Source organism: Cynocephalus volans, chromosome 6, assembly GCF_027409185.1.
Source record: "Cynocephalus volans isolate mCynVol1 chromosome 6, mCynVol1.pri, whole genome shotgun sequence".
Taxonomy (NCBI): Eukaryota; Metazoa; Chordata; class Mammalia; order Dermoptera; family Cynocephalidae; genus Cynocephalus; species Cynocephalus volans.
The window spans coordinates 96,731,852-96,745,518 of NC_084465.1; the positions used below are offsets into that span (position 1 = coordinate 96,731,852).

Below are 13,667 nucleotides of genomic sequence, written 5' to 3' on the forward strand. Positions count from 1 at the left end.
CAGCCAGCTTGACAGTCCTGGGAGACCAGTGCCTGCATCCCGGGCCACAGACGTTGGCACTGACATTCTGAGTCTCCATTGGACAGAAGGAGGGACCTGAAGTTGGAACCCCCAGGACCACAGAGCAAGGCAACATCTGTGGGGCCATAGCCCACATTCCTACTGCTGAGCCTCCCAAAGCCAGGGCTGTGACGGAGAAAGCAGAAGCTCTCCTGGGTACCTGCCTGTCCTACAGGTTACATCTGCAACAAGAAGGTTCCGGACTTCCCATCCCAGGCTTGTCCATCACTTTCTGGGTGACGGTGGGCAGAGCAGTTAGATCTGCACTTCAGAGTCCTCTTACTTGCCAACAAAGGTGCACAGTGTGCATGTGGGGCCTGGCAGGGCCGAGGAATGGGCGAGCAGATGAGTCTCACTTCTTTTGGTGGGGAGTGGGATCCGCATCCACAGCATGGTCAGTGCTGGTCCCCTAGAAATGGTGGCGCAGGCCATTTATTACCTGGCCCCTAAGCACTGTGAGAATTAAGCAGGTAATACGGATGGAAGAGTTTGGTAAACTGTAAACCCTTGCAGATGTGATCATTATATCTGAAGGTGGGAAAAGCGGGTTCCAGCTGCTGCTTTACGGCTCCAGAACTTTTCTCCTTGACATACTGTGAAGCCCCAACTGCTGGGCTCAGAAGTCACCAAGGGGATTTCCAAGTAACCAGAATTGAAATCTCACTGGAATTGGGGGGCTTCATGATGTTTTTGTGCGGAGCTGAACAGAGCAGTCGGAGCTGGGGGCAGAGGTCTGGGCATCTTCTGATGAGCACAGGGCATTCCCATAGCTCCTGACAGCAGCTGCATTCCACAACCTTCCGGCACTGTCTCCCTACCAGTACACACTTCAAGAGTTTATCCTGGGAGCCTGGGAAGCATGACCTCTGAACTCGGGACTGCAGGCCATGAGCGTTCAGGGTCCTGAGTCACAGTGGTCAGCACTCTGGGCCCCATTGACACTACATAAAAAGGCATCCTCAGACCTCAGGACCACGTGGGTCTGACCAGGCTCTGGGGCCAGCCCTCGGAGTTTCCATCCATCACTGTGTTCAGGTCAGGCCTCTGATTCCTCCTCTGCATACGAGAAGCGCCAGGGCTGTAGGGCAGGGTGTGCTTGGCCGAGATGTCTCCATTGTGAGGTGCAAGCAGGACCTGATCAGGGAAGATGCTGCCAAGGTGTCCCTCATAGGACCTGTGGCCCCAAGCAGAGTCCAGACAGAGTGCAGTGCCAGTCCCTTGATTTCTCGCTGGTGCTGGAAGTTGGGCCGTGGCAGGCGAGCCTGTGGGAAGCTAGCTTCCCCTCCTTACCGCAGCCCCACAGCCCCGGGGCTGGGCCACCCTCTGCCTCGTCAGGACTCCTAGATGCAAATGGCCCCATTTGTGGGGTCCCCTCTGTGGCTCTGCAGCAGCTCTTGAAGGTTTTGTGTCTGGCGCTTCCAATTCCCTAGAGAACCAGAGCGTGCCCGTTGTGAGAAGCCCTGGATACATTTCATAAGGGGTGGATCTGTGGGTGTTCCCGTCTGTCCCACTGCTTGGCTTGGTTCTTTGTCTCCTCTGGGCAGCGCAGGGCCTTTGGAGCCCAGCAGTGTTAAGAGTGACCCTGTAGGGAGCATCGGCCATGCAGGGGCTTCTCCCTGCCCAGCCCAGACCCCCAGGAGCCCCTTCATTTGCAAAATGGGACCCTCCAGCCTGTCCAGGAGGGGGAAAGGTCTTTTGTGCAGATTTATGCCATGGCCTTGCATGCACCGACTGGATCCTGCAAGGAGGGATCTGGCAGGCTGAGGAGTGAACAACTGTACCCCCGTGCACCTCCGTGTACCCCCTTAGACCCCTATACCAGAGCCTCCACCACATGTGAAAGCAAAGCCCGCCAGGCCCGAAGGAGACTCCGCATGCTGTGTCTGAGAAGGGGAGTGTGCTTTGTGGTCGCGGTGTCAGGGAGCACAAGGGGCAGTGTCCTGTGTCATTCTGTCCATCCAGCCGACAGCGTTCGGCTTTGTCCCAGCCTAAGGAAGCGGTGGCCCCGGTCACTGGAGCAGTTGTCAGTTGTGTCCTATGGTCTCATGCCTTCCTTGTGGTGGCTTCCCAGGGCCCAGACCCTGGCTGGCATGAGATGGTCCAGGGACCCCAGACATAGCAGCCACAGCCTCACGCTCCAGATGGAATAGCTGGTTGAAATAAAGAGAGCACAGGCCTTCTGTCATTGTAGGCGCCTTTGACTTTGTGGGGCTCAGCGGTGTCATAGGATCATGCTGCTGCTGCTGCTGTGCTGGGCGGGGTGAGGTGGGAGGGCCCTACTCGCACCGCAGTGCCTGGAGCCTGTGCTCCCCTCTCTGGCGCAGACTCTCCTACCTGTCTGTGATCCTATCTTCTCAGCTGCACACACCCCACCCCACCCCGGCTTCCCCATGGGGCCCTCGTCTCTCATCCGTGCTGAGCCATGTGTCATCCCGAACCCAGGTGGGCGCTTTGTTTCACTCCTGGCTTGTCCTGCATCAGTGTGTCTTTACAGTAAACTCAGCATGAGCTTGGACATTTGGCTAGTGTGTTTGGGCTGTCGCGTAGATGCCAGCATTAGCAGGGGCCTGTGTGTCCAGGTGATCGTGTGTGCTCTGTCACCTATGTTCCGTGTGCACACGCGTGCAGGGCACCATCCGCGAGGATGCTGCACTTGTTGCTCAGGCCCCATCCCAAGGCCTCATGCCAAAGTCAAGGGGTGTGTGTGTCCCATGTAGACATCTGTGTGTTTTTGGCTCTGTCCATGAGGGGCACAGCATGGCAGCCAAGGTTATGCTGCTGCATCCCCTCACTTGTCCGTGAGCATGTGCACTTCTTCCTCTAATGGTGTCTTCTTGTCTCGCCCTCTGTCTGTCGCTGCCGTGTGCTGGCCATGTCTGTCGCTGCCCTGCAGTCCTCGCCAGGCGTGGAGGAAAAGGTAAAGCCTGCGGTGCAGCACCCTGCTGTGCGGGCACTCAGCGGGGGCTGTCCAGAGGGAAAGTTGTGAGGCTGACAGTGCTCATGGCGGCCCACACAGGCTGTTTTCTGCAGCTGCTGTTGCAGAATGGGGGGCCTTGTCAGTTGCATTTGTGAGACTGTGACACTGAGGAGGGGGACACTGGTTGGAAGATCTCAGCACAGCCATGGAGTGGGTGGCCACGCAGCCTTCCCTGTGCTGCACAATCCCAGCACGTGTGCGCCCTGGTCACAAGTTGGAAATCATACGCGACGTGCATCCCAGCCCAGTCATGCATGAGCTGTGCGCCCAGAGTGGGTGGCACGACCCTGACTGCACAGGGCAGTGGCCTCTGAAGGGACACACACTGTTCCTCCTGAGGGAACGTGAGGGTGAAACAGGAGGATGGAGTTGTCGGGCTTTGGATGGCCCCACCAGTCAGTGGCACCGCCGGATGCTAACAGGGCTCAGAGGCCAGGCCCATGCGTGATTCTGGGGAAGGACGCAGACCCTGGTCACAAGGGACTTCTGCTGGAGATGGTGGCCTGGCTGAGCAAGGCGTCAGTAGGTGATCCCTGAATGCATCTCTCCATCTCACCCTGTGAGGCAGGAGGCCCGCGCTGCCCCCTGGCGCCCCCAGCAGCATCTGCTGGCAGCTGGGACTGCAGTGGCTGGGGATCTAGGGGTTTTTATGCACACTTCACCTGAGATCAGGAGTAGAAGTCCCTGATGGGGTCAAAACCAGGTCCCAGGAGAGGTGTTCCCCACGCTGGCCCCATCTGGGGGAGCACATGCCTGGCACTATGGGCTGAGCTGTGGCACCTGGCTGAGTTTCTGATGGGTCAGCAGATGCAGAGCTGTCCACCTTTGACATCTGTTGTGGGGTCCAAGTTTCCCCAACTCTTGAAAGTGACAGGCCAGGGCAGGTCTAAGAATAGCCACCTCCTCTGCGCAGGGGTCATGCGTCATGCTGAGCACTTGAGGTCACTCACAGAAAACTGCTTCTGGAGTTTCCTTGGCCCTGGGCATGCCCCACCCCAGGTTCTGCATAGAACACAGCCCGCCAGCTGATCCCCAGAACTGTTTGGGCCCCCTGGTCAGGAGAGACCAGCTCCCAGAGCCATACTTTATAACCCTCCCACCCAGCCACAATAAGTTCTGGTCAGCGGTGGCCGCTCCACTCCCATCCCCTGCCCTTCATCATCTGCATCCTCCAAGCCACTCTGACAGGCCAGCCTCCGCACCAGGCTCCTGTGTCCTGAGGAAGTCCCCCCCCCCGCAGTCTCTGGGGGCCAAGCCCCGGGTGTCAGAGGCCGTCACATATGTGTACCCTAATTCTTGGCCCAAACAGTTCCAAGCAGCGTGGATGCCAGGGTCTGACGACACCATTTGCCCCCCAGGAGGGCAGGGGGCTGGATTCTGTGCCATCTGGGCCCACCCAACTTGAAGATTCTGAGGAAGTGAGAATTCGGGCCTCTGTTCCCACGGTTATTTAGGGCCCTGGGATGTCTTCCCAGGGACGGAGCCCATAGAGGACAACACGAGCTTTGCCCATACAGCTCCTGTCCAGCAGGTAGTCCTAGCGTCCTAGTGAAGCCTAAAGCATCCATCTCCAGTGCTGGTGCCCATGATGGGGCTTCAGCAGACAGGATAGGACGCTCTTTACTCTGGACACATCTTGCTCAAATGTTTTCAATGACAGGCTTTAAGGAAAATGCAATAAAGGACTGAGGGTACGGGAGGGGGGACAGTGAACAAAGAACAGGGACAGAAAGGACTGACTCCTTCGCTGGCCTCTGGAGGCAGAGGCAGGGCTGGCTCCACGTGAGAAAAGCCGTCGTCCTATATGTCACCACCAGCCCTGATGCCATGGTCCCAGCACTCGCAATGTTGCAGTTTCTCAGCACACACAGCAGGCATGTGTTTAAAATGAAACCAGATAGCGATGATAAATCACAGCATCATGGTAGGGGAAATGTTTTACAGGTTTGTAACTAAGGAGAGACTGCCCTGAACACATGGACGTGACTATGCAGCTGCTGACGTCCCTCCTGAGCTGGGCTATGGGCAGCATTTAGAGCAGCTCCATCCGCTGGCCAGGCATCTGCAGGCCCAGAGAGGGATTGAGGTTCTCTCCACAGGCGCCATCTAACTTCCACTTCCTTCCTTCTGTCCTTGCATTTCAGCAGGAAGGAGCGCCCCACCTCTCTGAATGTCTTCCCCCTGGCCGACGGCATGGTACGTGCACAGATGGGGGGCAAGCTCATGCCTGCGGGGGACCACTGGCACCTGAGCGACCTTGGCCAGCTGCAGTCCAGCTCCAGCTACCAGGTTTTGTAGCCGTGCCGCGGAGTGAGGTCTTCATGTCGCAGGCATCCCCGTGTCCCTTTCAGGCGCAGCCAAGTCTTCACGTACAGCTGTCTGTAGCTCTCCCCTGACATGGGCCAGGGATGGAGAGAATGGGGGTGTCAGGAGGTGCTGCTGCAGAGCAGGTCCTATGCATGTGGCTCCACATTCCCAGTCCAGGCTAGACCTCTCTGCTCCTAAGATAGACCACTGTGCAGCCTGGGGTGCCTAGCATTTGTAAGGTCTGAACTTAGCCACCATCTGATGAACCACACCCCAAAATACAAGCCTCACCCTCAGACTGGACTCCAGCCAGAATGCATTTTAATCCTGAAAACAGTACCTCTTGTTTCGTACGAATTTAGATGTCTGGAGTCTGAGGTTTGCACTTCAGCTGGAAGAAAGTCACAGACAAGGAGATAGCTTCTCTTGTCTGCTTGTCCCTGGTAGCACCTCCTTGGTCTCTGAGTTTGAGAAGGTAGGACCCTACACACGTACACCCCTCATGCACAGCAGCCAGTAAGCATGCCCCAGAGATAGGGACCAGGAAGGAGTCAGGTCCCTCCTTCAGGGCCCCAGCTTTGATCTGTGGGTTCAGGCTGTCTGATAGGACTCACTCTGCCAGGTAAGGATCACCACCTTCCTGGGGCCAAGGAGGTGACCATGGGTCTGGTGCATTTCCCATGGCAGCCACCGGAGGTTGCCTGCAGAGGCAAAGCCCCTGGCGTCTTGGTTTGGTCTGGTAGGTGGATGTGGGGTCCAGGGCTTCCCAGAGATGTCCTTCTTGCTGCGGCTCTGTGCCGACTGTCCTTCCACCTCTGAGTGTTCAGCTTGCCTGCAGCTCTGTCAGAAAGTGATTCCTACTGCTTCTGCTTTTGTTGCGGGAGTGGGGTGTCTCTGGGACTTTTGGGTCACTCACTCCAGTTCTAGACTGTCCTGTAGTGTCTGTGTGCTGCGAAGAAGGCCATGAGGCCTGTGAGGTCAGGCCTAGCCCCGCCGTTTATGCCAGCTTAGCTCACTCCCTCTCACACTGACCCACAGCGGGGACTCGCCCCAGGCGCCCTTGAAGACACCTCAGAAAGCCACAGGGACCCTCACCTGCCCCTCTGGCCTCCTGGCATCCCCTCCTCATGCCCCTATCTGGATCAGCTTCACTTCTCATGACATCTTTCTTTCTTCTCCTGCCTTGTCTGGAATGAATAGTCTTTCTCTCGACCAATTGTAGTGTTTTATGTTTTGGTTCATATGTGTGTTTTATTTGATTTTTCTTTTTTTTTTTTAATAATTATATTTAAGTTCTTTTTATTTCATGCTTTAGGTTTTAAGGTTTTTCTAATTTGTTAATTTTTGTTGTTGTTTTTTATTTTGTGTTTTTTTTGTTTTTATGTACTGTATTTTCAGTGTTTTAACCAAACAGTTGTGCTACTCATGGGGAGGAGTGTCCGCTAAGAGTTTGGGTTCTTTGCGTGCATTTGGAGGTCACTTCTACACGTTGATGTTTAGGAGGTTGAGAGGTTTGCCTCTAGGTAAGTTGTGGCCAGGGGGCATATCCTGTGGGTAAGTGGTGGTCCTATAGGGTAACGAGAGCTAGAGGACCTGGGGGAGGCGCAGCTGGACCACTGCGTCCCCACAGCCATCACGAGGGTCACGGACAGGCCGGGGAGATGCGCATTGAGGAAACTGGTCTGCTTCATGCACCTGACTCTGACTTGCCCTGTGTGCAGTTCCTGCTCTGGTGGCAGCAGAGGACCCCATGTCCAGTGGGATACCCAGGGACTCTGATCTGTGGGGCAGGCAGAGTTACCTTGGGTACCGTGCAGTGTGAGTGGCCCTCACTTCCTCCAGTTCAGATGGCGATGTACAGAGGAAGGACTTTTTCCTCCTCAAACTAAGCATAAGCTGTAGAACCAGATCCAAATCATTTAAAATGTTTATACGAGGCCACTCCCAGGCAGATGCAGGACGTGCCAGTGTGAGGCTTCTCCACGCAGCACTGCTGGCAGTGGTCTGGACTGTGCTTGCTGCGGCCATGCTGGGCACTGTAGGAGGTGGAGCTGCATCCCTGGCCTCCACCCACTAGATGATGCCAGCAGCACCCCCTTCTGCTTTTGAGACAACCAGAAATGTCTCCATGCTTTACAAGTGTCCCCTGGGGTCAGAGTCGCCCCTGGCTGAGAGCCGCTGCTGCAGAGGACAACATGGCATTTTGAGATTCCTTGTAGAGAAATTTAGGAGCCTGGTAGATGAAGGCAGAAATCCATCTTCTGAGTGAGTAGCTGTGTCCAGTACTGAGAGGCCTTCCTGCCCTGAGCCTGGTGGTGACCCGATGTACCAGGAAAGGCAGATCTCAGAACCGGCTCTGCCTTCTGCGAGCCAGGTCTGCCCTTCTCAGTTAAACGTGGGGTATGTCTGTCCCAGCATTCATCCAGCCCTGGGAAGAGGGCCCAATACCCAGTACCCCTCTTTCATCAGCCTCTCCCTGGATGAGCATCTTCAGCATTGAGAAGTTTCTCTGAAAGTGTGCCCACCTGGGAGACCACAGGACACTGCAGTGTCTCCTGCCTGGGGTGCACCTGGTGAGCCGCCCCCAGGGTAGCAGCTTGGCTCCCTCCTGAGGCTGTGCCTCTTCTAGTGGTTGTCAATAGTAGTGAATTCAAGAGTGTTTGGGAGCTGTTTTTCTTGAGATTGTTCAGCACTTTCATTAGGAAAGACCATAGGAAAAGAATGTGTTTTGTGCCCTGAACTATTCTAGTAAAATGTGTTCCTCCCCAGTGAGATTCTTCAGGTCAACAGTTGATTGCCGTGTTTAATAATCTGGGCTTTTCTCCCCCGAACATTTTGGTGATGTCCCATTCTGTAGAAATGGAATTTCAGCTTGTTTGAATCTGCATTGATATTCAGGGCTCAACACTGGTCCAGTGGAGCTGTGGGGTTAAGCACCACACAGCTGCTTGGGGGTCACAACAGGCAGAATCGGGGAAATGCCAAAGCCCGTTCTACTCCCCTTGAGCCAGGGCTAGGCAGGCATCTCCTGGAGGCAGTGGAAGGAAGCAGGGGACAGGCACGGGTGGCAGCAGCCTGGCATACAGTGCAGCAGTGATGCCTGACCAGACCCCTGGCCGGCCTCCTCCCCATGCCTACCCTGGGCTGTGGCTTATGGCTGGCTGCAGGGGGTCGCCCGCCATGTCCCCATGTGGCATCATGTTCGTCACATGCAGCTTCACTAAACAGCTTGTGGAGGGTGCAAGCAGAAAGCCCCACGCCAGACCCTTTAAATAAGGTGGCAGCTGCTTCTGGAGAGCCAGAGGCAGCAGCCAGATAAGCAAAACCATTCAGGAGTGCCTAGGCCCAACAGAGTCAGCCTTTTACCTGACCCACTGGGCAGTCGGCAGGGGGAGTCCCGCCTGCAGACCAGTGCCCAGTGCTGTTTGCAGCAAAGTGGCAAGACGCGGAGTGCTGGAGCCTCTGGCGGCCGCTCCTGGAACTACACTGATGGGCTCTCCTCCCTGTGTTTTTCTCTAGTGTCCCCCAGATGAGATGTCTGAGTCGGACCAGTCCTCGGCTGCTGCCACGCCCAGCACCACGGGCACCAAGTCCAACACTCCCACGTCCTCCGTGCCCTCAGCCGTGGCCACGCCACTCAACGAGACCCTGCAGCCCCTGGGGGACTACGGCAACGGCCCCAAGAATAGCAGACGGGCCCGGGAGAAGCGGGGCAGCCGTAACATGGAGGTTCAGGCCACCCAGGAGGTGCGCAACGTCAGCATAGGTACGGCCGCTGCCAGCCCGCTCCGGGGCCACCCACACTCATCCTGCGCGGGGTCAGATCAGGCAGGTGTCGGGGTCGGCTAGGGCTGCACAACAGACACCACTGATGGGGGGCCCGAGCGAGCAACAGACACTTCCTGTTTCGTTCGAGCTGGGAGTCAAGTTGCAGGTGTTGCGGGGCTGGTCTCTCTGAGGCCGTCCTCCTGAGTGTCCTCATGGTCGTCCCTCTGCGTGTTTGTGTCCTGATCTCTTCTCATAAGGACAGCAGTCAGATCGGAGTAGCCCACCACAGTGACCTCATTTTACCTTAATCCTTCCTTTAAAGGCCTGTCTCCAAACATGGTCACATTGGGGGTGAGGACTTTAACATGTGGATTTGGGGGTCATGGCTCAGCATAGAACAGGAGACCCCCGTCACCCTCAGCCCACAGTCTAACAGGAGATCAAAGAGGAAGATGACACCAGTCTCTCAGATCAGGTCATGAGAGGAAGTGTCATTCATTGCCAGGACCTGGGGTTTTGGGGGGACAGGTCCAGTGCTGAATGACTCCATGCAGACAGACCATGTGGTCCTTCTCCTGGGACTCCTACAATTCTGGAGTTCACCATGCCTTTGATGGTCCCTGCCTGGTGGGTGGTCTGGCTCTGGGTCTCCAGACGCAGGCCCAGAGGGCAGCTGTGAGTAGGGCAGGGAATTGCCAGACCCTCTCCTGACCCCAGCTCCTGCCATGGTTTCCCCAGGCATGGGCAGCAGTGACGAGTGGTCTGATGTTCAGGACATCATCGACTCCACTCCAGAGCTGGACATGTGTCCAGAGACCCGCCTGGACCGCACAGGAAGCAGGTACTTGCTCGGCCCGGTGTCTCCCCCAGCCTCTTCGGGAGGGAGAACCTTCAGGGTGCTGACCTGCCACCTCCCGCCCTTGCCTGCACTTGCAGCCACAGCATTGGCATGAACGGCTGTGCTGGGAGGTGTCAGAAGGTTGCGGAAATGCCACCGATTGGTGATGTCCTTGACGCTGCTTTCTCCTGTCCTGTGTATCCCAACAGCCCAACCCAGGGGATTGTGAACAAAGCTTTTGGCATCAACACTGACTCCCTGTACCACGAGCTGTCAACGGCGGGGTCTGAGGTCATCGGGGATGTAGACGAAGGAGCCGACCTCCTAGGTAAACACAAGCAATCCCGACTCGGGACTCCACGGCTTCCTGTCATTGGTTTTGTTTGTAACAAAAGGAAAGTCCTGCATCATGCGTGGGCTAGGAACTTTTTTATTTATGATTTTATTGAGACAGATTTCATATGCCATAAAATTCATTGCCTTAAAGTATATGGTTCCCTGGTTTTTAGTACACTCACAAGGCTGTGTGACCATCAGCTCTATGTAAGTGTAGAAGGTTTCATCACACCAAGAAAGAACCGTGTCCATTAGTGCTCACCCTCAGTCCTGCTGCAGACCCCTCTGGGGCAGTTTTCCTTCTGGGGACGTTTCGGGAGGGTGACCATTTGTCAGCTCCTCTGCTCTCTCTGCAAGGAGATGCAGACCCATGGTGCCCCTTGCTCCCACTGCACCTTCTCTCCACAGCCCTGCCATGACTCCCTGCCCAGCAGCCCCACAGGGGGACTCGTGGCCAGCCGTGTGGGGCTGTGGAGGGGAGCGGTCGCCATGGCCGTCTGCCCCACGTTTCCACGCCATTCCAGGCAGGCTGCTCACTGGAAGCGGGGTCAGCGGCCTGGCCCAGGACAGCTTCCTCACTGTGCACTGCGGGGTGAGGCTCCGTTTCCAGAGTCTTTGACATTGCCCTCAGCATTTTGTCACTTTCTGTGTGAGGCAAGGTGGCCTCTGGGAGTTTCTACACCCGTCTCTGCTGCCGTCACTTCCCACTGGTGGGCACGGGTGACCTTTTGACCTTAGTGATTCGAGGGTGCTCCCCAGGCCAGGCCGCTGCAGATGCGGCAGAGGAGGGGAAGGGTCCCACCTTCTCGGCTCTCAGGCCTGTCTCTCAAGGTTTTCATAAATTCATCGTCTCCAGGCAGCAAAATTATCCGGGTGTTCGACACCAGCACTGCCTCCTGCCTGATGTGGAAGCTGGTTTCAGCCAGGCTCGAGTGAGAAGTCCCCCAATAAAGCAGTACATGTGTGTATAAATATGTATGTGGATTGTGGTAAAGTATGTAGTACAGAACATTTACCCGCTTCAGCGTTTGCAAGTGTTCAGCTCAGTGGTGGTTAGTGCACTCATACTCGATGGTGAAAGACTGAAAATTCTCCCTTTAAGATCGGGAAGAAGACAAGGACGCACACTTTAGCTGTATGTATTTTTATTGGAATTTTTCTTGTATTATTAAAAATATATAAAAAATACAAAAAAACTTAATATTCAGAAAAATTATACTAAATGGGGCAATGACTTTTAATATTTTGACATCACTGTACTTTACATAGTTCAGATATATATATTTAGCTTTTAGGTTTTTTTTAATATTTAGAAACATCATATATGCTAATAATAATCTTCAAATAATGTCAAAGACACCAAGACAAGGGCAAAAACCAAAGGGAACTCCCCCACACCATGATGTTGTTTTAATGTCTCAGTGACACTTTCCAGACACAGCACGCACACACCTGCACACATGCACATGTGTGCATGCATATGGGATGCGGTGTCAGATCACATCTGTCCTTTTCAGTGTGGGTGACGTTAACACTTCCATGAACAATTAAAATTGCTTCTGTGCATTTTAATTTCCTTTCCTTCATGTGACTGTCAAGTTTCTATGTGCCATAAGTTACATAATCGGCTTTCTTCTTGTTTCCAAGTTTTGCTGTTGTGAAGACTGCTGTCCTAAAGCATTTGGGCACGCACATCTGCCCACATCTCCAGTGGTTGCTTTAGGACCGAGTTCTAGAAGTGGAAACCCTGAGGTGAAGGTGGAGAACTCCCGAGGCTGTTCCCACACAGTCTTCTCTCACACCAGCCAGGCTGCACTCTGTCCTTTAAGGCAGTGAGTGGGCTGGGCTGGGTGTGGCCCTCAAGGACTTACAGTCCAGAGTAAGAAACACGTGTCAGTAAATCGAAGACCGTGTGCCAGACGCTGTAGTAGTCCTGAGTCCCCGTGGGAGTACGTGCCTTTCTGCCTGGCTTGTCCACTGAAGGCTGTGTCAGATCTAGACCAGGGAAGTGGGGGGGGGGGCAAGCTGGGACAGTGCAAGAGCTTGTCCCGGGGACGCCTGCAGTGTCCAGCAGGGGACGAGGCTGCAGACAGAGGCAGAGTCAGGCGTGTGCCACAGAACTCACACCACAGGTTGTGACGGACTGTTAAGTTTCTGAGAATTTGATAAAAAGATAAGACTTTTCCCTAGAAAAACACACGTGCACATGAAATTTTGATTCTGGTCAAGGTCTGTGGGCCCTACTGAGCTTCCTGCTCTGGGCCTCGGAGTGCTGGACGAGGCTGAAGGTGTACTCAGGGGCCATCCATTGACAAGGGCAAGGAGATGGGACATAGGAGGAGCAGGAGCCCACCCCCTTGTGCTGTTCCTCAGTCTGATGTCATGTGACAAGATTCGAATCCTGAACATGGTCACCAGGAGATGGTGGCAGCAGTTTATGTGCACAGCCACTGTTAATTCTCACCCGGCCCCAGGCCGTCCTGCTGCCCGTGTCCCCAGTTCATAGATACAGAAGCTGAGGTGAGGGAGGGTGAGATGGTGGGCAGAGTCAGGTCTCACAGCCAGGTCCCATCCAGAGCAGCAATCTTCTCCTCTCCCTGACACCTCCCTGCTGGGTTAACAGCTCTACAGTGTAATTCCTACACTGTACAATTCACCCATTTAAAGTGTACAACTCACTGGTTTTAGCATATTCAGAGTTTAGAGTCCTATAATTTTAGAACATTTTCATCCCCTAAAAGAAAACCCCATACCAATTAGCAGTCACTCCCCCTGCCTCCTCTCCAGCCCCTGGCAACTGCTAATCTAGTTTCTGTCCCTATAGATTTACCTGTTGTAGAGACTTCATGTAGATGGGCCTTTTCTGTCCAGCTTCTTTTATTTAGTGAAGTGTCTTCATTTTGTCCACGTTGCTGCAGCGTGCATCAGAGCTTCATTCCTTGTTACAGCTGAATAACATTCCCTCGTGTGGACAGACCACATGGTGTTTGTCCCTTCCACCACTGGTGGACCCTTACTTGGGCTGTGTCCGCTTCCTGGCTGTTGTGAATAGTGCTGCCACTCCACTTTTGATCCCTCACATGGCTCTACAAGATTACCAGATTGGCCAGCTTCCTCGGCAGCTGGTGACTCTGGCTGTCCACCCATCCGTCATGTTGGCCGCAGTCCCTGTGCTCACCCTGTATCTGTGGCTGTCGCCTTGCCCGGCTGTAGAGCCATCCCTGCTGCTGGGCCTGCTGTGCAGCACAGCCTGCAAGCCCACCTTCTCCACGAGAGCATCCCCTCTCTCCCTCCCCGTCAGGGGGCCCTTGGGCCCAGCACGTGGCTGCTTCCTATGGTCCCTGTTGCCTCTGGTCAGCCAGCCTCACTCCAAATGTCACC

At 54.9% G+C, this 13,667-nt stretch overlaps 1 protein-coding gene across 6 annotated transcripts in view; it reads left to right on the top strand.

The window, feature by feature from the left end:
* The window catches only part of MAPK8IP3 (mitogen-activated protein kinase 8 interacting protein 3), a 50,326-nt gene that overhangs the window by 20,323 nt on the left and 16,336 nt on the right, over positions 1–13,667 (top strand). For 2 of the 6 annotated variants that reach the window (XM_063101285.1, XM_063101288.1), the window contains exons 5-8: positions 5,182–5,326; positions 8,864–9,110; positions 9,851–9,953; positions 10,160–10,278. In XM_063101285.1, coding sequence (XP_062957355.1) covers positions 5,182–5,326; positions 8,864–9,110; positions 9,851–9,953; positions 10,160–10,278 — 614 coding nt within the window. Of the gene's footprint in view, positions 1–5,181; positions 5,327–6,789; positions 6,868–8,863; positions 9,111–9,850; positions 9,954–10,159; positions 10,279–13,667 lie in introns of those variants that run through there. The other 4 variants (XM_063101289.1, XM_063101286.1, XM_063101290.1 and 1 more) reach the window with 4 other exon arrangements.